General features: G+C 46.4%; 1 protein-coding gene across 1 annotated transcript in view; it reads right to left on the bottom strand.

The window, feature by feature from the left end:
* The window catches only part of CTCF (CCCTC-binding factor), a 512,861-nt gene that overhangs the window by 300,716 nt on the left and 186,374 nt on the right, over positions 1 to 25,771 (bottom strand). Inside the window, exons 5-7 of the mRNA XM_078670971.1 lie at positions 21,072 to 21,205; positions 13,018 to 13,138; positions 1,947 to 2,096 (exon numbers count right to left, since the gene is read on the bottom strand). Coding sequence (XP_078527097.1) covers positions 1,947 to 2,096; positions 13,018 to 13,138; positions 21,072 to 21,205 — 405 coding nt within the window. The remainder of the gene's footprint in view (positions 1 to 1,946; positions 2,097 to 13,017; positions 13,139 to 21,071; positions 21,206 to 25,771) is intronic.

Below are 25,771 nucleotides of genomic sequence, written 5' to 3'. Positions count from 1 at the left end.
GTGGTTTCCTCGACGCCGACCTCGGGTGGCGATGACTGTCCTTCGGCATAGAGCATCTCGCCGTTGAAGGCTGTCTACTCGACGACGACGACTGAGGCTGTTTCGACGCCGATCGCCGGTGCTCTGTCGGCGACTGGGTGTGCCTCGAGGCCGAATGCCGCTTGTCTGAATGCGACGGAGGCTGCCTCGACGTCTAACGCCATTGATCGGGGGTCGACGTGGGCTGCTTCGACGTCGATCGACTATGTGTCGACAGAGGCTCCCTCGACGGCGAACGACCATGACTAGTCGTCAACGGAGGATGTTTCGACGCCGAACGCCGGTGGCCAGGCTTCGACGGAGAATGCCTCGACGTCACAGCATGACGATGCTGTTTCGACGTCAGGTGGCTCGCCGTCGAACTCTTCTGCTTCGACGGTGACCTATCCCTCGACGCTGTCTGTAGCGGAGGTACCTTGGATGTTGATGCTGAAGACATCTTCGTCGCCGTCGACTGCTTCTCCAACGCCGATCGACGCCGAATGTGAACCAGTCGGGGCTTCTTTCGACGTCGACCGCGCCTTACGACTTTTCTGCTTCTTGGGAGATCTTCCTCTCTCAGAAAGTCCATAAACACGAATCCTCTCACGTTCTTTCAGAGTTCTGGATGATAAAACCTGGCAGTGTTCACAGGTTTTCGAGGAATGAGAGTCTGGTAGGCACAGGATACACACTGAATGAGTGTCAGTCTTGGCCAGCTTCCTTCCACATGAAGGGCATTTGTCAAAGAGTGAAGGCATCTGACAGAAAACTCACCTTTTTTAAGCCTAAAAAAGGTAGCAGTAACACCCTAGGCCAAAAAGACGAGGAGTGAAAGCAAAAAATTGTAGGTAACAAGAATATTTTTGACAAAAAGCCAAAAAGAAAAGGGAGCTGTTTCACCAGGGTCCTGACTGAAGGAGCCGGAAAGAACAACTGACCTAACTGTCACCCCTGAGGCATGATGGGAAGCCTGGGGTCATGGCTGCCTTAAAGGCACGGTGCCAGTTTTTTGTTGAAAATGGTTTCATTTTCTATGCTATTGTTTTGTAATGCAGCCTGAGGGCTAACAATGTCTATTTACAAGCAATTTTCAGGATTTATGAGTGGTCTACTCATTAAAACACAAAGTTCAAAGGTTATTTGACCTAATGCGTTTTTCTTTTACTTCCTTACTAATTGCAGTGCATGTATATGTGTTTACATTGTTTTAGCCTCAGTTATGGAGCTGCATTGGTGTGAGAAAAATAATATATGTACATACATATATGTGGAGCGAGATATGTTTTTTACATATATATTTTTATATTGTTTCCAGGGTCCCGCAAATGGGCGGGAATATTCAGTGCTTATGACTATTGATGAGGATCCCCTGGAAGAGAAATATATATATATATATCATTATTGCTATTTTATTTACCGTGGGACTTCCACTTCGACGACGTGGAATATTCAAGCATGTGAATCTATGAAAGACACCCCTAATACTGGAGAAGAAAACAAGTTACTTACCTGTAACTACAGTTATCCAGTATTGGTATCTTTCATAGATTCACATGCCTGAATCATTCCCCGTCGTCGAGGGGGGAATGATTCAGGCATGTGAATCTATGAAAGATACCCCAATACTGGATAAGAAAACAAGTTACTTACCTGTAACTACAGTTATCCAGTATTGGTATCTTTCATAGATTCACATGCCTGAATCATTCCCCCCTCGACGACGGGGAATGATTCAGGCATGTGAATCTATGAAAGATACCCCAATACTGGAGAAATATATATCTACACACATACATACATACCCTCCCACCCACTGGGGTCACGACAGACAACCAATAACAAAACCAAGTGAAGCTACAGTTATGCATGGTTTCTGTAGTTCCGAATCTCACAAATTAACAAACAAATGCTACATACAATCTTACCCAAGTCACTTTTCCTTGCAATCACTGTGTCACAGTGGGGACAATGGAATTTGGCCACATTCTCTGTGTGCTTCTGTAAAATGTGCATCTTCATTGTGCCGCTCTGAGTAAATCTGGCATGGCAAATATAACATTCGTATGGCTTCTCACCTGAAACAAGATAGTGCACAAATATTTAGCACTTTGACCAAGGACAGACTACATCTATGCACACATTTCATCTGTACAAATGGTATTTAGAGACACAACTAAGGGCCAATTAGCTATTTGCGACATTCGCTGGGCAATGAATGCAGAGCAACTGATGTCAAATTCAATGAGGCAGTACGTTTGGGATATTGCTGCTGATGAGGATATCTCTTTACCTTTTTTTTTTTAGTTCAAGAATATTTTATGTTAAAAACAGAATTTAACACTGGAAAGTTAAAAAAAGAGTCACAGATTTAAAATTGTAAGCATCTCTGTAATACAACTGCAGCTGAAAATCAAAACACTGAACAAATAATGTCTAAAAGAGAAACAAACAAGAGACTATAAATGATTAGTAGCAATCCCCTAGTTAGTTTACTAGAAACGTGGGTACACATTGGCAGAGGTACCAGTAAAGGAGCATTTATACATATGCAAATCTAAATTCTCATTCCACAAAAATGATATAGAAATGCCATCTAGAAAATTAAGTGTACCTACAATAGGATTTTCCTTATGTTTCTTCGAATGCTCATTTACATTGCAATTTGGAGACACCTTCAGTTAAAAACACCCACTAAGTTGGAGAATCAAATTTCTATCAGATGGAAATAAAACTTTGATCGCCGGCCTCCAAGACTTCAACTAGCCACATTCAACAGCATACTTCACTGTGGCTGATGAAGAAACATTCTGAAAAAATACAACACATCACTAGCACGTTTGGTGGAGCCTTTTACTGCATCGCCTTCAAAGATAACTGTGTAGTCATCAGGGTTCTCCAAAGAACCTAGAACACAAGATAAAGATATCTTGTGGTTACACAACACCCACAGAAGGAACTCTGTCAGACCAGAGATGGCAAAGTGCAGTAAGGTTCCAGGATTTCACATGTGTAGGAAGGTAGATCCCTGACTATGGTTGCCCCCAACTTTTTTGCCTGGTGTTTTGCTGGTTTTCTGACTTAGTTGACCTGGGACCCTGCTATTCAGGGCCCCAGGCCTACTGCTCTCTCTGTAAAATGGATTCCATGTACCTTAGGTACATATCTAAATTGGATACTGAGTCACCTTTTCAGTCCCTGTACAGTGTACCTTAGGTACCCAGGGCATAGGTGTACCCAGGGCCTACCAGGGGCTGCAGCATGTATTATGCCACCCCTGGCTGGCCATCCAAATCTGACACAACTGGCTGCACGACAGCTGGGGCAAAGTGGTGTACTCACCCTTTGCTTTAGATATAGTATACCTATATCTAACCCTAAAATGGACACACAGATCTCCTATCAGTCACTCCTATGGCAGGCCTTAACAATCCTGAAGGCAGAGTGCTTGGAATCGTGTGAGATGGTGCTCTGGCATGAGCTGAGCCTGTCTGCGGCTTTCGGGATCCATCCCTTAGCCGTTTCCATGATATCGCATACCATATACTCTTAAAGTGCATTATAATCCTCGCGGTTATATGCCAACTCTGGTATCGCTTTATCAAAACATGTCGAGTAAGGTGTCATACGAATTGGAATACTAACCCCTCGCCAATTCTGGCGACGGGGTTAGCATTCCACCCTTCTAGAGGGACACGACATGTATGTAACCCCTAACCCCGGTTAAAGTCAAACAGAGCCTCAGCTCCACAAAATGGATGCTGCCACCGAGACACAAGTCTGCCCTCCTGCTGCTGGGAGTCCTCCCAGAGCAGGAGATAAGGACAAAGGGTTTCCTGCCAGGGGCGGTGCCAGCACCGTCCCAGACAGGGTTTTGTGTATTGTAGGTAGGCAGGGCTTTAGAGGAAGGTGACTGCACGTGGCACCCCGGTGCTCACTGTGCATAGGCTGGCTGGAACCAGTTCCAGGGTCACTCCAGACCCTGTGCTGGGGAAAAGCCCGCCAAGGAAGTGGGTGTACCCACCCCCCTCCTAGTCCCACCCCTAGGGCAGGACTTAGTCGCGTGCCAGCCCCTTTTTACAGGATAAAGGTAGGAACTGGCCCCCTTCCAAATCAGATCATCTTTGAATCCTGAAACTACTTTCCACGAAAGGAACTCAAGACTTCTTCCTAAGATTTCTCCCTTGTGACTAAGGAGTAGTCACCCTGCATCCGCAGGCACCATCTAAAGAACACTGCGGTCTGCTGCAAGTCCTTCCTCCGGAATCCGACTGCCCAGCTCAACGAGAACCGGCTTCCCTGGCACCTCTGACCTCTACCTACATCATCAGTCACGCTGAGATTCGTGGGTGTGACGAGACCTTGAGGGACCGGCCATCTTCAAGACTGCACGACTTCTTTCCAGCAAGCCCGCCGAGTGAATTCCTGGTGAGTGCTTTGGGGTCCGAGAAGCCCCCACCCTGAGCAGCTCCAGCACCGAAGAGCAGCCCCCCAGCATCTCCACGATCTGCGTGGGGCCCTTCTGCTTTTTACTGCTCACCGCGTTGTTTGGCTACTAGCCCGCTGGCTTGTGGCCTTCCTGACGACGCCCGACGACATTTCTGCTGCTGGTCTGGTTGCTCCAGACTGGCCCTTGCTTCCCTCCATCGGAGAAGTACCCTGGACCCTCCTGGTCCACCCAAGACGCCATTTTAGGTCCACCGCGTGGGCCTTGCATTTGCCAAGACTTGTTGCCCAATCCTGGGTCCAGCGACGTCGACAGCAAGAACCTTCGTGGGACAGCTCGCACCTCCATCCTGGTCGCCGGCAACGCCTCCTGGTCCGAGAGACTGCAGAGCCCAGCAGCGCCCACTCACCTGACTGCGGTGACTTCGCCCGGTGCCATCCTGGTGCCCACTTAGTCACTGGCTAGTGATTCAAGAACTTGGTCCCCTCTGCTTTCAGGTTTTCTTCTTCCTTGATCCAGGCTTGGATCCATCGAACTTTCCTTCACTGGTCGCCTGCCAGCAACTTCTTCCTTCCAGGCTCCTGGTCCGGCAACAAGATCCCCGACGTCTTTTCAGACCTATGCAGCTGCAGCCCCTGGGCTAGGTAACTTCGGCACTTCGGTGTCCCAGCATAGCCTCACTATCCAAGGGTCAGGATCCACTGTAGTTTTCTCCCTACCAGGTCGGGTTCGCCCGTGAACACTAACTTTGCCTTTACTAGCCTCCATAGACTTTGTCCCGCATCCCGCGTGAGAGTGCACACTCTGCACCCGAGTCCCCTAGGTCTCCTAGAAGTAATCTAACGATTCTATAGTCAAGTCCTAGCGATTCCAAAGCCTATTAGTACTGTACTTACCTGCTAGTAATTTCGCATTCCACTTTTAGAATATATGGTTTTTCGTGCCCCTCGGGCATTTGTGTATAACGTGCTAACTTAAGTATTTTCGTAAGAGTTTTGTTGTGTGCCTAGCATCCTGTCCTCATAAAGAGTACAGGGTTGTTGTGATTCTAATAAATACACTGTTTATTTTCATAACACTTGTGTGGTGTCCTTTCACTGGGTGTTCAAGGGGTAATGTGATGGTAAAACAGCTGGCTTAACACGCCCTCTAGAGTCTTAGCCTTAGACTGCTCGTATCCATGCTACTAGGATAGCTGGTCTATAAGGTTGACTTACAACCAATCATCAATAAGGGTTGTTTGGACTGATATATAGTGATCACTAGAATAGTGAACACTGCACATCAGGCCAACTTCTCACAACATGCTACACACCCAGTACCAGCACATGATGCATGTTAATCTTTACAATACCAGGAATGGTATCCTACCAAGTTACTTGGAGTATATATTTCATAGCACTATTTCAATGGGGTGGAGTGAAGTTAGGGCGAAATCAAGTATTTTCAAACGAAAAGATTCCTTTTTAGGTCTCGCCTAGGCAGCACTTGTTGCACTCCTTCGAGACATGCTGTAGTCAAGATATGCAAGATATACAACAGCGGTGATGCACTCAATATTCTTTGTGAACTTGCTTTATCAATGAATCAAAAACTTCTCAAAGTTGATGCGAGCCCTCTGTGGTGGTTTCACCCCTCCACACATTCAAAATTGGAACAACAAATCTAGGACAAAGTCTTCGACAGAGAACACACTACCTTGTGCACACAAATTAAGTGCTTTAACACAATGTTAATCAATAGCTTTAAATCACAAGTATTACACAAATAGACAGTTATCAAATACACAAAAAGTTGCACATTTACGAAAAAATTAAATAGAATGACTTCATGTAGATTCAAGTCTTCAACTTGTTTTATGCACAGATTAAAACTTCGGCAAATTTTCTTGAAGATTAATAAATTCAGTAATGCATTCGGACATGGATTTCATCACTCCCAATGCATTTCGGGTGCAAAACCACCCTTCGTCAGGGGAAATTTATAAATGAACATATGTACAATATGATAACTTAGTTATATATAACAAGAAGAAGAATTGGCCTTTAATCTCCAGGATGGTAGGTAATTGCGACTCAAACGAGTGGCAGGTGCTAAATGAGTGACTTTTGACCATGAATCATTGCCATAGGGATTAACCATACATGAAGCGTGATAAGAAACGAGAGATAGAGTAAAGATGTGACTGATAGATCAGAAGCAAGCCGTGAATATAAAGCCCAATTAGACATGCCTTAATCAATCACCTGAAAAACATACTTATCACCCGCGCTAACAAACTAAATGGAATATTAAAACCAAACACAATACCTCCATTGCAATGCGAATGCAATAATGTCAGATTGACTGCCCATACAAATATTCACTGCCCTGTGAGTCAGGGTATCTAATACAACCAGGGAATCCTACCTGCCATAAAAACACGAAACATGCGTAAACACTATAGCCATCACAGACTCAACTTGAATTATGCGGAGTCAAAAGAATGTCAGCCTGTTACTTAATTATGCAAAGAATGTTGGAGCCCAGTGTTCTGCCCAAATACTCGTGATAAATAGAGAAGTCCTCTTCCTAAAAGTCTGCAACAAGCTGCAAAAACGTCAAAGAGAAACGCAGTGAATTACCACTTAAAATAAAACCCAGTGAAAATCAGCAGCTAGTGCCGAGTTTAGGTACACGTGGTGGCTTAGCAAAATTACAAAAGCAAGCGGATGAACAGCAACCGCCTAGTACATCAAATCTTTATGGAAAATTAATCGTGGCTTGCCTTACGCCGGGACCAGGTCTTGTACTGTAAAAATAGAAGAAACGACCATAGAAAACCTCTCGCTCACCTATTACGAGCATTAATGTACTCAAGTGAAAGTACACTTACCGAACCGTGCCGCGAAAAGTATCCCTTGCGTGTTGCAAACCTGGGTGGTTTAGTGCAACCTTTGCATCATGTTTTTAAATCAACGAGGCGTCCCCAGTAAATTACGTAACGCGCAAGCTAAGCATGCAGAAAGTGAAAATGAAAATAAAGGTAGGACTGCAGTAAAACATTCAATAGTTGAATGTGTAAATGTGTGGCCATCTTGATGGTCAAATACAAACATGGAGTACTTCTACTCCAATGATTTATGACAATAATGCAGCTTAAAAAACGGACCAAAATATTAGTATGCACAATACAATTGTGCTATAGTAAGACCCTGAAAAAATGAAAATAGTACGAAGCATCGAGTCATCACATTCTGATAAATGTGAAAATATGTTGCTATACAATAGAGACATGAATATGTACTAGAGTGTTTCCTACGTTGTAAATTCTCTGGTTATAAAATGATTTAGTACACATCCAAACTACTACCTCCTCCCTCCTCCCCTCCCTCCCCACACACACCACCAGAAAATCTCAGTTTAGATAATGCACAAGTGGGGCGAGATACTTTGGGGCCAACATGAGTTACATTGCTTATGCTTTTCACAATACCCTTCTGAAGAATAGTGTCAGCTGATGTCTTGCTCATGTGGCCCAATAACACACACTGCTGATTCTACCAAAGGTATGTCTTTGATATATGTGAAAATCTAGCGAAAGAATTCTGGGTTAAGGAAGGCCCAGAACACTAGCATTATGGGCTTTGCAAGGAATTCATTTATTGATTTCTGGATGTGAGTGGTACACTAAAAGTGTACACTTTAAGTATATTACACACCTCCAAAGAGAATACAAAAGAATATTCAAACAGGTTTGTGCTTGTGCCATTACACATTTGCAGACTGTCCACGGAGCCACATGTCAACCAGTGATGGCTTTCTAGTGTCATATCCCTAAAGAACAAGTTACTTACCTTCGGTAAAGCATTATATGGTAAAGACTATCTAGCTTCAGATTTCTTATTTTTGAATTTACCATTCGTCTGGCTGGATCCGGAACCTTTATCTGAGCAATACCCCTTGAGCGCAGCGTCGGGTGGCTCCATTCGGGTCCATATGACGTAGGAGGCGTAGGTAGCGTGGGTTATCGTCACGGTGTTTATATAGGCGCCAACCAGGCACGCAGACATCAGTACTTTTCATTTCTCCCATGCCAGAAGCACAGAGCTACAAAATAATTGATGTAGTCGTGTGTAAAACTAGGGCCCTGAACAGAGGAGTAACCCTAGCCCTACAATATTAGTCCGCAAATCGGGCAAGCATGGGTGGGGCTGTAAGGAATCTGTAGCTAAATAGAGTCTAACAGATAATGTGTAACAGAAGGTAAGTAACTTGTTCATCTGATAGAGACTTCTAGCTGCAGATTCCTTACCTTTGAATTAGATACCCAAGCCATACTATCCCGGCAGTGGTCTGTAGATCAATATCCTATACTAGGAAGTCCTGCAGGATAGAGCAGGCAAAGTACCTGCCCCGGCAGACATGACCGTCCAGGCAATAGTGCTTTTCAAACATGTGCAACAATGCCAACATTGATGCCTGACAGATGCCTTGGATTGGGACACCCCAAGCCATGGCCGTAGTCGTAGCCTTTCCCCTAGTGGAAAGGGCCCTTAATCCCTCAGGGGGCCGCTTCTATTTCAAGGCATAACAGATCTTGATGCAGAGAACCACCCAGCGAGAGATGGTCCTTTTCCGCAATGCTCTTCTCTTCTTTGCTCCCACATACCCCACAAGAGCTAGTCGTCCAACCGAAATTCTTTAGTGCGACAATGCTCATTTTGGGTCCAGGCGGTGGAGACGCTCCTCTTCCTTAGAAGGATGCAGGGGAGCAAAGAAGGTGGGCAACATGATGGACTGACCCAGACGGAAAGGGGTCACAACATATGGTAAAAAAAGATGCCCGGGAGTGAAGCACCACTTTGTCGGGAAAGGAGATAAGATAAGGAGGCGATCAAGATGACGCCTGCAACTCACTCATTCTCTGGGCCGTCGCCACTAAGAAGGATGTTTTGATGGTCAACAGCCAGAGGGGACAATTGTGTAAAGGCTCAAAGGGAGAGCACAACAGATAGGTGTGGACCACATTAAGTTCCCACTGCGGCATAACAAAGGGCGTAGGTGGAAACAGGTGAGCCAGCCCTTTCAGAAATCTATGCACAATGAGAGATTTGAAGAGAGGGCTGGTTTGGCAGCTGCAAAAAGGTAGACAGAGCATTGCGATAACCCTTGAGCGTTCCCAAAGCAGAGGTTTAAACATTGGAATAATAACCTGAATGTCCTGGACTTGCAGCTCGGGAGGATAAGCCTGAAACTGCACTGTGTCCACAATTGCCTCAGTGAAAGGGGGCATCTGAGAAGGTGTCATGTGTGACTTCAGCACGTTTATAGAGAACCCCAGCGAATGCAGGAGGTCAGGCGTAGTCTGAAGGTGGGAGAAGACTGCCGAGGGCGACTTCAACTGCCAGTCGTCACGATAGGGGAAGACTGACATCCCTAACCTGCGCAGATGAGCTGTGACTACCGGCATCACTTTTAACACCTGAGGGGCACAGGTAAGGCCTACAACCCACTGCCCTGGTATAGGTCAGCTACCTCTCTAGCTGGGTACACTATACTAGTGGTGAGTGTACAGGTGCATGAGCCACGCACCCCTACAGTGTCTAATCCAATTCTTAGACATTGTAAGTGCAGTATTGCCATTAAGAGTATATGGTGCTGGGAGTTTCTCATTACGAATTCCACAGGACCATAATGGCTTTACTTTAAACTTGTAAGTTTGGTATCGAAATTCTCAGCACTTTAAACCCACACTGATGCCAGTATGGGATTTAATGAAAAACGCACTGAGAGGGGATCTTAAACCTGAAAAACGGCCAGCCTCTGGTGGGTTACCTGCACGTACCGCAAAATCCAGCGCGCCGTGAGGGGAACGGTCAGCACACTGCAAACCACGCCGTGAGGGGAACGGCAGAGGTCCCAGCTACTCCAGCAGTCCCAGCAGCCCCAGCACACGCCGGTCCCACCAGCAGTGGGACACTACAACTCCCAGCTGCCCTGGGGACCGGCGCAAGATCGATGACGGCACCAAGGCGCCCGGAGGCACTTTAAGAGGAAGGAACGCCTCTCACCCCGCGAGTCGCGCGCGGGAGAAGCCCGGGACAAGGGCGGGGCCATCTGTTGCCATCAGGGGCCAGAGGAGGCCGGGTCGGGCCACCCCTCTTCGCAGGGCGCCACAATTATGGGTAAGAGAAAGCTACACACATCACTGGACCAGGGGGGAGTAAAATCCAAAATACCCAGGAATGCTTCAACTATTTTATCCTACTTAACATCAGCAGTGGGCGCCCTGTCATCAGAAATTGCTACAGCAGAAAAGGAACTAGGGTTGGACCATAATGTTATTGAGCTATTAGGCTCCCCTAGTGCGATACCCATTCTGGAAAATCACGTCCCATTGGAGCCCTGGGTAGTCATCGACAACCGAAAGGGGTCAAAGGATTCTGCTATTTCAGCCGTAGATGCTGTAGAAGCCTGCCTAACAAGGAACATCTCCAGTAAGTCCCTGACTTCGACAGTGGTAATTAAAGATCAATCAAAGCCCCAAAACCAGTCACAGAAAAAGGGACAAAAGGGAGGTTCAAAGCATAAGACTCATAGCAATAACTCTAAGCTGCTTGTAGACCAAGGAGACATATGCAATTTAGAGTCCATTATTCGGGACCCTAAGGTCAATAGCCCATTGGCTACTGACCTCAAGACCCCTAAAACTCTCCCTAAATATAGTGTTTAGGGGGCAGCCATGAACCAAGACGGACTCCCACAATCTACGAAGAAGGACGAAAGAACGCCAAGCAGAGGAGACTACAGCAAACAAATGACTTGGCCTTAGCCCTACCGGCTTGTCTGCAGTTTCCAGAGATCCTGTGCTAAAATTCGCATTGTCCTGCAACCAGCATCCTCCAGAACCCCTGGGAGGAACGACTGCCTTCAACAAAGACCGGATCTCCTGTGAACAGCAGCTCTGTTAAATTTTTTTTTTAAAAACGCCCAAGACAGACTCTGAGCCTGCTGAGTACAAAGAAACCTGACACCTAGAACCACCACTGTACATGACGCCTTCAGCCCAAATCCGGGTGGCCCACCGGTCCCAGCAAGGTCCCCCTGTGCTCCAGAGTCCGAGTGCATCATTGGTTGACCCCTCCAGGGCTTCCTAACGTCACCCACAGCCTCTGCACAGAGACCCCCACAAATATGAGTGGCCCAGTAAGGTGAAATCCAACCTCAAAAGACACTCCTGCATCCAGCCGCCCTGCGCCCAGAAGAAGAGAACCCGAGCTGCACCTACGTCCTTGAGCCCTCCAACTTACCTACCCAGCTGTTGGTTCCTCCCAGAAGTCTTCCTGGACCGAGCCGGCAGACAAAATCCAAAACTAGCAACTCCCATTGAAAATAACAGGGTACCCGCCGCCAAAACAGCACCCTGCACCTGCGGGTGCACCTTGTGTTCCAACTCGGATCCCCCTTGGCCCCGAGACTAACACCAGCGGCTTTGCTCCTACAACATTGTGGGCTGCTTGTGATCAGCTACCAACCGGAGGCCGCCTATACCCAACTGGATAACATTGGGCCTCCGCACTCTACACCCGCCTGCCCTAGTGCACCTGAGGGCGCTTTGAGTGCATACTTGACCCTGGAGGAACCCTGGTTGTAACCCCAGAATACCAACTCCCAAACCAAAGTACTTACCTTGAAACCGATTACCAGATTTCTTCCCATAAGACTGCATGGACTGCTTTCTTGTGAAAATTGTTCCAAGTGTGGAGTTGGTTTTGTATGAGAACTTGAAAAACTGCAAATATCTAAAAACTGCTTTACTTACCTTTTCTCTAGGAAATGTCCCAGTGTGATATCTAGGCACAGAGTAGAAAAAGTAATCTGAGAAGTATTCAAAAGTAATATCACAGTAACTTCCACTGTATTGAAAGTATTTACAACCCTGTAATAAAGTCATTTTCATTCAGCTTGCTTGTATTGTTCAACCTACCTTGAAAAGTATCATTTACACTTACCTGTACCAGGCTTGCTTGGTTCTAAAAAATAAATATAACTAAAAAATATTTTTATACAAACAAATGAGTCTGAGTGTGTGACATCATTTGCTGCCTGAGTGTGTACAACAAATGCTTAACACTACCATGTGATAAAGCCTTGCTGCTCTCCCACCCTACCACAAAAAGAGAGTAATGTGCTATGTACTTTTACCTCTGCCTACCTCATTTTGGTATAGTATATACAGAGCCAGCTTCCTACAGATGCTCAGTAGCCAAATATTTATTCCTACAGCTAGGAGAGCCATCCATGTGTTCATGAGTTAGTTTCTCATAGTAAACGAAACTGAGCATTTCATGTCCGAACGGTGATACACTGTACTGTCTTATACTGTAATGACAACTGATGAAAGCGATAAAGGAGCTGTGAAAATATGGTTCAGCATTCAATCCTTGTGCTAAATTAACATCCAAATCCAGAATCCTTTATATACGAGCACAAAGTAGGTCAAATGATATTACATTATGGAAAGAGCACAATGGTTTTGACTGGTGCAAATTAGCAATAAAAATATATACCAGAGTGAGTCCTCATGTGTCGTTTCAGTTTGTATGTATCTCTGCTGGCGTAGCTACACAAGCTGCACTGGAAAGGGCGTTCTCCAGTGTGAGAACGGATGTGGCGCTTCAATTTGCTCACCTGAGAATAAGAAAACATTTGCATGAATATACTGTTGGGCAAAATTATTTTTTTGCAGTTAAAGACAAATTTCTTTTAATAGCCTCGAGTGCTAAAAACAGGATGGTCACGTACCGAACAGTACCACTTAGGGGCTAAAAAGTTTCCAACGTCCATATCCTAGCATTGGAAGGCAGGGACAATTGTCGCCTTTGCACCAAGGACTTCCACACTTTGTGTCCTTACCTGAGGCTGCAACAAAATATGCTTCTGCTGTCGTCCTAAGGCCTTCCCGTAGGAGATTAATATTATCATTGGAAGCTGTTGCCACTGCTAAATCGTGGAGTTTTAGTAAGACCTGCAGGAGGCCCAGAAAGCACAATACATCTTCCTGAGGCCATGCAAAACAGATACCTAGAAAGGGTAGACTTCGTTTTTTCAGTAGAGTGTGTCGGGGTTGGATTTCTGCTTGGGAAACAAACCATGGACCAGCAAAAAGGGACTCAAAGCACCACATTTCCTATCACTCTCGATTGGGGGGCGAGAGAAACACCCTCCTCTCGCTACCATACAGGAAGTCCAGATGGAGAGGATCATCACTTTCGAAGAGTCTCCCATACGGAATGATGGACTATGCAACAATGCAATGGAACTTGTTCCTCTTGATACAGAAAATCAAAATGAAACACAAATTTCAATTCAACCGAACAAGGTCTACATCAACATGCCTCAACAAGAGCAATCTACAAGTTCAACATAAGCTGCTGAGCTACCAAAAATAGATCGAACAGCATCTGGCTATTTCATCGACTTTGATACCTTTCCATTGGATCCGAGTGAACCTGAAACAACGTCAACCGCAATTTCTCGTGAACAACAAATCAAAGACTCTTCATTCTCTTCTGGTTAGGCTTAGTAACAATTTTCTGCCTACTAATTAATGGAACTCGGGTTACTGGATATTTAAATATAAAATAGATGCCAACTTCTTTTTTTTGTATTATTTCTCAATCGAATTAACCTGCAAGCTAAGATATGAGCAAAAGTGTGCTTTTCAAGAAGGGAAAACATCTGCGATGCTGGGAAAAAAAAAATTCCCAGAGCACCAGTTATACTTGTCCCGGTCATGATATCCCTCTCCCAATACACACTCACGAGCAGGCTACTTCCTGATCGCACATTGATGCCATAGGAAGGAATAGTAATGCCCAAAGAGAGGCTTTTACTTCTTAAATAAGCAGCAGTAAAACAGCGCATTCTTACAAGCAGTGCGTTATATCAGGTCCACCACACCCAGTAAAACCGAACCTTGTTGTTTAAATAGCACCTCAACTTCTTATCAGAGATAGAGTGCGCTATATAGGCAATTGCACTACAATGCTTTGCGCGGATTGAAGGGATTTAAAGTCCGGAGTCTCAGGGATAAGATTTCAGTAACAGGGCCCCTGGAGGAGAGGCCATTCATGTGTGACGCACAACCCGTAGTGCCAAACTGTCATAAGAGGCTTGGGTTATGCACAACACGTCACCCGGTAGCCTCTTCGGTCGTACGTGCCAACATTTGGGAACACCTCGGTTTGATTTCTAGGTAAGGGAACTGGGGCGGCACAATGTCCCTATTGGTTTACAGTAAAGTGCATGAAGCTAGAGAGTACTCATTCTGCCAAAAATGAAACAGTACACATTTTGCTACTTTATAGGGAACATGTATGGCTGCATAACAAAGCACGTACGTACAAATGTGTCAATGAAGAAGGAAGGGTGGCGGCAAGGGTTACCTTTTAGCGGTCAACGTTGGAAGGACGCTACTTTTGGAAAACAAGTAACCTGATACTAGAATTCAGCCTGCCGTCCAGCTGGCACACTGCGCGCTGCTGATGATTGCGCTTGCTCCTGAGACACATAGGCTATAGGAGGGAACTTTGAAAGTTAAGGCGGGACATACCCGACCCTTTGGCCATTTGCGTGCTTTCTTTTGTGGAAGCCTTACGCAAATGGCCAATCAATTGCGTGGCCAGAAGAAAAGAACAAGCATTGAAAATGCAATAGGTCTCGCCTTTGATTAAGTTAAAGACATTTGCTTTGCTAATGATATTGTATAGCAAACCAAATTGCTTCAACTTAATGAAAGGCGAGACCTATTGCATTTTTAATGCTTGCAAGGGTGGCTCTCAGGACAAAGGCGCGGCCTGGTCACAGAGAGCAGGCAGTGGGTGACCACATAAAATCAATTTTGGTCAGACTGTCTGAGGCAGGACATGGTTCAAATAGTTACGAGGAAAGGTTAGGCAAAAATTCGATTGCGATCCTTAGCTAAAGCTCAGTGTCTTCTGCATCCTGGCGAAAGCGGATGTCTGTTTACCAGAAAGATTCCCACCAGTATTACATATAAGTTTCAAATTACTCATGAGAGGAGAGAGCCTTGGGGGATTTCACCTGCTATCGAGAGGAGTCAATAGGAACTCCTGTGGACAATTAGGCTGTATTTGTCAGTTATTTAGGGCAGTGCTTTGAACCACATTCAATGTGCCAGCATTTTAGGGGGTTGTGCAGAGCATGGTACTGAATGCTTCAGAGAAGGTAAGAAAGAGAAAGAGGTGAAAATGTATGCAATATGCAGGCTGCCGACCACTTGTCGTGTCAGTAACATGCCGGACACCCAATCTGCAGTATGATGACATCTCCACTCAGCTTCCTGGTCCACACTTAATAGCCAGCACTCACACTCCTCCCATTCCAAAAACACAGCATCATGATATAGGCTGAGCAAGGATAGACAGAAGCTCAAATAGACAAGAACACACACTCATTCACATGGACGACAGGGCCTGACCAATGAAAGCAGGCACGAGGGGGCCACAAACTGCACCACAGATTTTAGCTCCAAGAGCAGTCAGGGTGTGCCACCTGACAGCTGATATGGTCCTGGCTCACAAACTAAACAGGTCAGAGAGTGGCCCTCGAAAGCCTGCAAGTTGTGACCATAATGCACAAACTCAAAAGGGTAGCATCAGAGCTCAAGCATTGTTACTGCTCCCACTGGGAAGGGGTTGTGTGTGTGTGTGGGGGGCGGGGTCCACAGGCCCACTTTCTCCCCACCCGAGGGGTGTCCCAGACAGCACAATGACTATGCCCCACCTATTTGTGACACACAGTCAGTCTGCCCAAAGCCAGATCATTTGCCTCTCTGCCTGTGTCCAAGATGCATATGAGTGCAGAGACAAAGTGTTTCCTCATTTGCATGGGGCCAGAACGCCTCTTGAAATTGTGCCGGCGCTACGTGTGTTCTGACGCAATCTGTGTTACAGATGGGCCACACAAGTATCACCTGCCCCTTCTGTAATACTCCTAGTATGCAAAAGCAGACAGACACACACACAACCATTCCGCCTTTGGGACACGTTTTGTAATACGGCCCCTGGACAGTATCAGAGTCTAAGCTCAACCAACCATTCTTTGTGTTTTAATCAGACTATTTTCCATTTTGGAATTTGTTGTTTCACTTTTCCTCTCAGAAATATAGTTTTAAAATTCACAGTTCACTTACTTTGTGTTTGGTAAAAGTCAGTACTGAACAAATTGGTTACATATTTAGAGGGCCATTTAACAATTACTTAGATGGCAAGGGAGATGAACTATGCCACAGTAAATGTGCTAAGAAATGCAGTACTGGACCATGTGCGGGCACTAGTGGGAACAAGTGGAGGGCTGCTTACACATGAAAGAGATGGATTGGTGGCATCCACTCCTGTGCAGTGAGGGTGGAAAGACTGCAGCAACAACAAGTTAAAAGACATTCACAAAAGCAGTGGACTAAACCCCAGCCACTGAAAGGAGGGGGGACACCCAGAGACCCTTGAAAGACATACTCAAGGAAATGCATACATTCAAGAAAAGAGACAACCACATACACTCGGGAGACTCACTGAAGTAAAAGGGGCCCAGGGAGAGGAGTCACTTTCGCAGTTTTGTTTATAAAGCGCGAACCCAGCCCTGAGGTATTGGAGCACTTTACATGAGCACCCGTTATATTACACAATGACATTCATTTTCGGTAATCACGGGAGATTAAGTGATTTGACTCTTAAGGTAAAATTCTCAAATGCCGAAGAGGGAATACCAGGGGACAGCACATTGACAGACAAACTGTTTCCACAATGAGAATCATGTAGAGTGCCAATCCACGGGCACTGTCCCTCCAACAAACACACATATTCCGGGCAGTAGGAAAACCTGTCTCAGACCCAGCCCTTTGACCTCTTGCCTACCTCTTCCTGCCAGGCCTGCATTCTGACCTCCATACGCAGTCAGACAAAGTTTCTTTGTGTGTCCGCCTCACACACAGAGGGGATGGGGGGGGGGGCTGAGACAGAAGCAGCCCGCGCATCCGCTGTCTCAGAGAGCAGGGGCCGTGAGCACAGATCTCACCGCCGCCGCCATCTCTTGCCGTTAGAGATGGGGGTGGGCTGTACGTGAACACAGGGGCGCGCGATGATCACTGCGGTTTGTTGTTGTGGTTTGGGAGGCATAGAGAGCCCAGCTGCTTCCTGGACCTCCGAAGGCAGCGTTTAAAGCCAGCCCGTTGATGAAACTACGTGCATCGTAGACACTAGAACGTGAACGATACGGTCACCTCCGTTTTAAGTGTATGAAACCTACATGTGAAGAGCGCGGCTTGCACCCTTTACTGACCCTTTCCTGTACCTAGAGTCCCAACAGCATCTAAAGTGGTTGGACAGAGCAATCAAGCTTTGTGAATTCTTTGGAGAGATTACTAAGTGGTAAACATAATAAAAGTAACATCACATTGACCTTAAACCCCGAGGACTACAGAAGCATAAGCGATTAAAAATGAACAAGATGTGCGGCGTCAATATTGGTTATGTAAATAAAAAAAGCAACAAGTTGGCGAGTCGCGTGGGATAGACTTGCGCCGCCATTATTTAACAAATAAAACAAGCGCGGTACCGCAAAGGCAGCCCTCTGTTTATTTTCGCATCGCGCTTTCACTTTAAGTGAAAGCGCGATGCGAAAATAAACAGGCGGCTGACTTTGCCAAAGTCGAGTGAGATGAAAAAAGTGCGTACCAACTAATGAAGGAGAGAGTGTCACGCCGCCAGTAAACGATCCAATCCTGGTGGGCGGGGTCAAAAGGAGACAAGATGGCAACAAGGAGGGACTAAATAGCCTCCTTCACAATCAGAAGCCACCATTTTGCATGGAAGATGACGCTAAACAAGTAAAAAGATGGGTGGGGTTTCAAGTCCCCTTCCAATTCCGTATTGATTTTAAGAAGCTCTCGAATGCCAAGAGCAGCGCATTTGCGCTGCTATCACCAGCTGAGACCTAAAAACATGAGGTAAAGATGTGTGAGAGGCTCAGGCGAGACCTAACAAGAAGAAATACGACAATTCCAGACACAACCGCTAGATGGCGGAATAATGCACAGCATAGTGAATCCAGAAAGTTTCATGCTGCAAAAAACTTGCTGCGGCCTGTGGCTCTTGGCAGGACGTAGCGGGGCACCCCATCATTAGCCACAAAAGGGGCGAAAAGCAGGCTGCGCAGGGCGAGGGGGAGAGGCCCAAGGGCTTGGTTGTAGCCCGCGAGTCCTTGAAACGCTCTAGAACGTTGTCTGCTTTGACGCCAAAAGGCGACGGCCATCAAAGGGCATGTCCATCAAGGTGTTCTGGACATCCACTGAAAAAACAGTCAACCTCATCCAGGCGTAGCGACAAAGTGCTACTGACGTTGGAATGGTTCTGCCCAGAGAGTCGGCGGTGTCCAGCTCTCAACGTATCACAAACTTCACTGCATCGCTCCCGCCGGCAACAGCCTGGGAGAGCACTGCCCGGACCTCCTCCAGGTACTGAGGCAGCACGTGTACCACCGTATCCCACAATAATAACGGCCCAAGAGACACGCAGCGTTTATGGACCACAGTCCTAAGCTGGCAGAAGAGAACACTTTCTTTATAAGGTGGTCCTGCTTCTTGGATTCCCTTTCCGGTGGAGCGGTAGGGAAGGCGCTTTTGGAAGTGGAGGCTTGGGCCACCAAGCTCTCAGGGGTAGGGTGTTGGGAAAGGAAAGTAGGTTCGCGTAGAGCTGGGCGGTGGCGTCTGGCAATCATCATGTCCACGGGAGTCCCCATGTTGGGCTTGGACCATGTGCCCAAAAGGTTGTCGGTGAGGGCCTCATTAAACGGTAGCAAGGGCCGGTTGAAGCACCTCTGTCAGGAGGTTAGTCCTGACCGCCACCGTAGGAAGCTTGAGGTTAAGAGCCTCGGCCACCCTACGCAACACCACTGCGTCCGACGCTCCCTCCTCCGTAGCCACGGTAAGAGGAGACAACATGCCACGGTCAGGAGAGGTGGCCAAACCACTGGCATCCCCCAGTTCCTCTCTCCAGTCCTGCTCACTGTCCACCTGGTCATTTAGAGGGTCACCTGACCCCTTCCAGTCCTCCTCCTCATCATCTGGGTGCCATTCTGGTTTAAAAGGGGCCCCAGGAGTGAACAGGGGCATTAAAAACCCTCTCAGCGCCGGATCCGGCGTTGGATGGCGCCAGTCCACGCCGGGATGGAGACCGGGGTCGACGCGGTAGTGGTGCCGGAGGAGGCGTAATCAGGTCAACCGGCGCTTATCTGGATCCAAGGAGGGGACCTCCCCAACAGAGTCCGCAGGGCCCGAAGACGGGTTTGGGCCGCCCACAGATGGCATGCATGGCCACGTAGAACGTACACAGGTGGGCGGGAGTCGCTCCGGGTCTCGAAAAGGGAGAAAAACGCAGAGCCGCAGGAGGGGCACCACCTGTGTCCCTCGTCGGGGAGAAGTGGAAGAGCGACAATGCTTCTTTGACTTACCCGACCCAGAGTGCGAAGACTTGGAGCCCGAATGATGGTGGCTCCGCGACCGGTCCCTCGACCTCCCTCGTGACGGGACCTCGAACGGTGCGGAGCAGACTGCCTGTACTCAAGTAGCTTTCAGGACCGCTTCTGCAAAGCCTTCGGAACCATCTACCGGTAGTCGTGGTCGCGCTCCAGGCAAAAAAAGGCACACGCGGTGGCATCCGTCATCCACATCATACGATGACAGGAACCCCACGGCTTGTAGTCGGGCATCCCTCGTGTAGCGTAGCAGTCGAAGACTCGAAAAAGAAGAAGTCAACAAAAGTCAAGAAAAAGTCAGTCAAAAAATGACTGGAGGTACCGCTCTTCCCAGATCAGTGCTGGCTGGCGCGGAAAAAGAAAGAACTGACGTCAGCGTGCGAGGGCGGCATCTAAGTAGCTACAGCAACGTCATCCCGGCGACCACAACGCCAAGGACGGAGCCGACCGACGCCACCTTCCGACGCGCAAATGTACTGCTGATGAAAAACTTTCCGGATCCAGTCTGACGCCTGGGGGTAATTCGAAGGTATGGAATCTATAACTAATGTGTTTTTGTTTCAGATTAAGACACTCAAAATGCCCTAAACATTGATTTCTCTGAAACTAGGGTTGGTGGAAGAGTTTCACAGAAAGATTGGGATGAGGTAAACACAATCTGTGGTAATATGACAGCAATAGCCATAGATGAGCAGATTTAAGGATATAGAATCTAATAAAATCACCTATTAAGATAAAAGGACATTTGAAGACCATTTCCTAACTATGATAGGGAATTTTACTGCAAATTAAACTACATGAAACATACTTATGTAAAATATGACAAATTGCCCCATTTCACTTTTTTTTAACCAAAAAAGGAAGCTTTTCTCTCCACAGCATAATAAAAACAAAATATATGAACTCTAACAAACTAAGCCACAATTCAGGGAGAAGACAAATACATTTTTAATGTGAATCATGCTTCATATTATCTTTACTCTCAAATATAAAATTTGACAACATTCAAGTTGTTTACAAAGCCTTCAGCCCATTCAGGTGACGAGGGAAATTAAAAAAAAAAACTTACCTCCACACTTGCATAATCACACATGGAGCACTTGAAAGGCTTTTCGTGAGTGTGTTTGTAACGCCGATGCCTAACCAACTCGCCACTGGTCACAAAGGCCATATCGCAGTCAGTGCATTTGTGAGGTCGAGTACCTAAAAGCATGGCACAAGTACAGATCTCTTAAGTGCAATTTATCAGTTTCTGATTTCAATCATCAGTTGCTCAATATCACATGCAACAAAAATGTTCACAATTAAGCTGCAGATGGAATTCTACATTTAAAGTAATTGAGTGTTAGAAAAGTATGCCTTATTCATATACAAGTCTTGTCTGTTGCAAAAGCACTAGCATTTTATCCAAATAGTTAGCTATAACAGAGACAAACTTCTTTGTGTGATAGCTGGAGACAGACTTCACATTCTCTTTCATGGAATTCTCCGATTTTCATTTACAGTGAAGTACCTGCATGTGCTGAATCCCAGAGCACATTTTTAAATAAATATCCAAATGCAAAAATGTATAGAATAGAGAAATTCTACCTCTAGAACGAATAGTTTTCTTACCTGTCAGTATAGTTTTGCAGCTTGAAGATCTTTCTGGATTCACTATGCTGTGCATTATTCCGCGGTCTTGTGGTTGGGTCCGGATTCATTTTTTATTTTTATTTTTTTCGTAGCCCAGGTGGGCGTCGGCGTCACACCTCCTTGGGTGTATTTCCGGTGACGTCGGCATGCTTCCTGCAGAAGCTCCCACTCTTGGGCGCCATCTTCGGATTCTTTTTTTCCGTGTTTGTTTTGTTTCCGAAGTAATGGCAATGTTCCATTAAGTGATTTACCGCTTGTAACCTTGAAAGTCCTTTCTTTTTTTAATTTTTTTAAAATGTCTCTGTTTTTAACCACCTTTCCCTCTCCTGCCTCATCTTTCTGGCGGAGGTGGGTGGGTTCGCTAGTGAATCCAGAAAGATCTTCAAGCTGCAAAACTATACCGACAGGTAAGAAAACAATTCGTTTTGCAGCGTGAATCTTTCTGGATTCACTATGCTGTGCATAGATTTTGTAGCGGTTTCTCATTTCTGTGGCGGCTGGGTGGAAGATGAGCGTTCGTTATTGAATATGTGTTGGAGCACCTTTTGTCAGACTTGTGCTTCCTTGTTCATTTGTATATCCACACAGTAGTGCTTCGTGAACGTGTGCAATGAAGCCCATGTTGCCGCCAGGCATATGTCCTGTATGGGTGTGTTAGCCAGGAAGGCTATTGTAGCACCCTTTTTCCTAGTGGAGTGGGCACGTGTCCCTTCTGCTAGTTCCTGTCCTGCTCGCTTGTGGCAGAGCTGAATTGTTCGTGCGATCCATCGTGCAATAGTGTCCTTGGTTACTGCTTTCCCCATGAAACTGTTGGCGAATGACACAAAGAACTGTTTTGTTTTTCTGTGTCCCTTCGTTCTCTCAATGTAGTGCATTTATTTTATTTATTTTGAAAGTTTTATATAGCGCGGACAAGATCCTTGCAGATATCAGAGCGCTTTACATAGAAGGGGTACATGAGGGAGCATAGTCAGACAGATAAATCAATAGAACAAACAGTACAAATAGGTGGCTGCAAAGCCAATCATGTGAGTAATAAGACAGCTAATACAGATAAGCAAAGGGGTCAAACATGTGGTACAGATCGGTACAGAGTATTAACAGAGTTCGAGATAATAGTTCAAGTGTATTTAGCCATGAGGATAGCTTTTACTTCATTTTTAAAGAGTGTAGTGGAAGAGATAAGCCTGGTTTCGGGAGGGAGTGAGTTCCAGATCCTAGGCACCATTCCTGAGAAGGAGCGCTTATATGTTTTTTCCTTCCGGAATCTTCGAGGTTTCAGCAGAAGATTGTTTGTGCCTCTAGTGTTTCTAGCTCCGCCAGAGATTGTCAGCTTCTGAGCGAGGTAGCCGGGTGAGTTTAGGTGTACCGCCTTGTGTGTCATGCAGGCGATTTTCAGATGTATTCTGGCTTCAAAAGGTAGCCAGTTCAGGGATTTCAAGTCAGGGGTAATATGGGAGTGCTTTTTTGACCCAGTGATGAGTCTCGCTGCAGCGTTTAGAGAAGCTCTTAGGGGTGCGGTTGTAGTTAGGGGGAGTCCGCAGAGGGCGATGCTGCCGTATTCTATTCGAGGGAGGACTAGTGCTTGTACTGCGGTTTGGAAGTCTTTGGCTGGGAGGAAGGGTTTAAGTTTCCTCAGCGTATTGATTTGGAAGTTCGCTCCCTTTGTTGCCTTGCTGATATGTTGCTGCATGTTGAGATTGGTGTCGAGTGTTATGCCTAAAGATTTTGCTGAGTCCACGATGGTGGGTTGGACATTAAGTGCGGTTAGGTGTTTAAGCCAAATTTGAGTGATGGAGATCTTCGCTGGGGGTGAAATCAGAAGGAACTCTGTTTTCAGGGCATTGAGTTTGAGATGATTATCGGCAAGCCAGGATTGGGTGCCTCTGATCGTTGAGTTCAGGAGCAGGATGTCTTTGGGGGATTGTAATTTGAGATAAAGTTGGGTGTCATCGGCGTACATGTGAAAGTGTACATTGGATGCTTGTAGCAAGGTGGTCAGAGGTTCCATAACTAGGTTGAACAGAGTTGGGGATAGAGAGGATCCTTGGGGGACGCCTAGCGTTACAGGTATTGGCGAGGACATCAGGTTGTTGCTCTTAAATTTCTGAGACCTGTTGTGAAGAAAGGAAGTGAACCACTTGAGAACAGTTCCAGATAAACCCATTCTTGTGTTTAGTAGTTCTAGTAAATTCTCATGTTTAACGGTGTCGAATGCTGAAGAGAGATCAAGAAGGATGAGGAGGCAGGTGTCGTTTTGGTCTAGCATTTGAAGTGCGTCGTCAATTATGTGAGTCATAGCAGTTTCTGTACTGTGTCCTGCTCGGAAGCCTGACTGGTGAGGATTGAGGAGATCAAATTGTTCAATGTGTTTAGTCAATTGTAGTTGTGCGCATTTTTCCAGCAGTTTGGCGAGAGTGGGAATATTGGTAATGGGACGGTAATTGTTGAGATCAGAGGGGTCGGCTGTAGGTTTCTTTAGAAGAGGTGTGACTTGTCCAACTTTGAGAGAGTCAGGTATGCTTCCTTGTTGGAGAGAGCTGTTGATAATTTTAGTCCAGAGAGGGAGAAGCAAAGGAGTAATGTCTTTTACTGCGGTAGCAGGAAGGGGGTCCGTGAGGTGATTGGATGGTTTCAGGGTGCTGAGCAGTTTGCCAATTTCTTCTTCCGTGTATGTGCCAAAGGTTGACCATGTAGCATTGTTTTTTGGTTCAATGGGTGCTAAGCACTGGGGTTTGGAATAGAGGCTTGCGTCAATGAGGAGATCGCTCTTTATGTTGTCAGTTTTTTGGATAAAGAAAGCAGCGAAGTCTTCACAGGAGGGTGCTTCACGCCCAGTGTTGAGTGGTAGGGGTTGATCCTTGGATTGTGATCTGATTAGCTCAGTTTTCTCGGGCGGTTTTTTGCTTGGTCGAGCTGGAGGCTGAAGAAATCTGATTGAGCGTTTTATTTTCCTGAAGTAGGCGTTTCTCTTTTCCTTCAGAGCTTTTAGGTGCAGTGCAGAGGGAGCTGATCTCCAGGTGCGTTCTGGCATTCGCATGTCTCGTCTATCCTCATTGAGACTCCCGTCGTACCATGGATTGGAGATTTTAGTAGAGACTCTTTTTAGCTGCATAGGTGCAGCCTCATTAATTAATGAGGTCATAGCGTTGAGATAGTGGTCAGTCAGGGTTTGAACGTCCGTAGCGCCTGTCAGTGGGAGTAGGAGATTGCGACTGTTAGGGGGCAAAGAGCCTGGGTTGAGTTTTTTCATGTCTCTTTTCCAGACTTTGGGCTTGGCGGGTTGAGCCGGGTTAACTTTAACTTTTTCATTGATGAAGAATGTGACAATATGATGATCTGACCAGTCACAGGGTTGGATGGACTCGAGTTGGATAGAGTCCTCTTTGGAGATGATCAGGTCGAGGATAGATCCTTTCTCGTGGTTCGGGCTGTTACATATTTGGGTGAGGTTAAGGGCATCGAGGAAATTTTTAAGACTATTTACCACCGCGTCATTGCAATCGTTCCAGTGGAGGTTGAAGTCACCAAGGTATATTTGGGTGAGCTGCCGTCCGGAATTGGTTGAGATCATATCCATGATTTGTTGGGAAAAGGTGAGGTTGTCCCTGGGTGGGTGGTAAATGCTGTGAAGAGAGCATATCGGTTTGCCTTCACTAATAATGTCGAGGCAGATGTATTCCCAGGATGTTGGGGATGGTAGGGAGGTGGAATTGACTTTCAGAACAGAGAGGTTGTTCCTGTAGATGCATGCGATTCCACCCCCTATTTTGCCTGATCTGTCGAGCCTGATAATGTGGTAGTTGGGAGGAACCAGAATGTCCATTATAGGTGACGAAGATTCAGTTAGCCAGGTTTCAGTCAGGATGATTAGGTCAAGGTCCAGCGATAAGAGGAGATCAGCAATGGCGGCGGAATGTTTCGAGGCCGATCTGCAGTTGAGGAGAGTGCATTTGAGACGGGGTGTGTTGAGGGTGGTAGAGGGTTCTAGAGAGAGAGGGACTTTTCTAAGGTTATTGGGGATGGAGAATCTGCTGTTTAGTGTGGGGGGTCTAAGGGGATTTGAGTGTATCGCGGGAATGGTGAGGTGTGAGGTGGTTGCGTGATTTTGGGGGGCTGGGTCATAGGAGCGGA

Source organism: Lissotriton helveticus, chromosome 12 (assembly GCF_964261635.1).
Source record: "Lissotriton helveticus chromosome 12, aLisHel1.1, whole genome shotgun sequence".
Taxonomy (NCBI): Eukaryota; Metazoa; Chordata; class Amphibia; order Caudata; family Salamandridae; genus Lissotriton; species Lissotriton helveticus.
The sequence above is the reverse complement of the archived record's forward strand: the minus strand, read 5'-3'. Positions and strand labels throughout refer to the sequence as shown.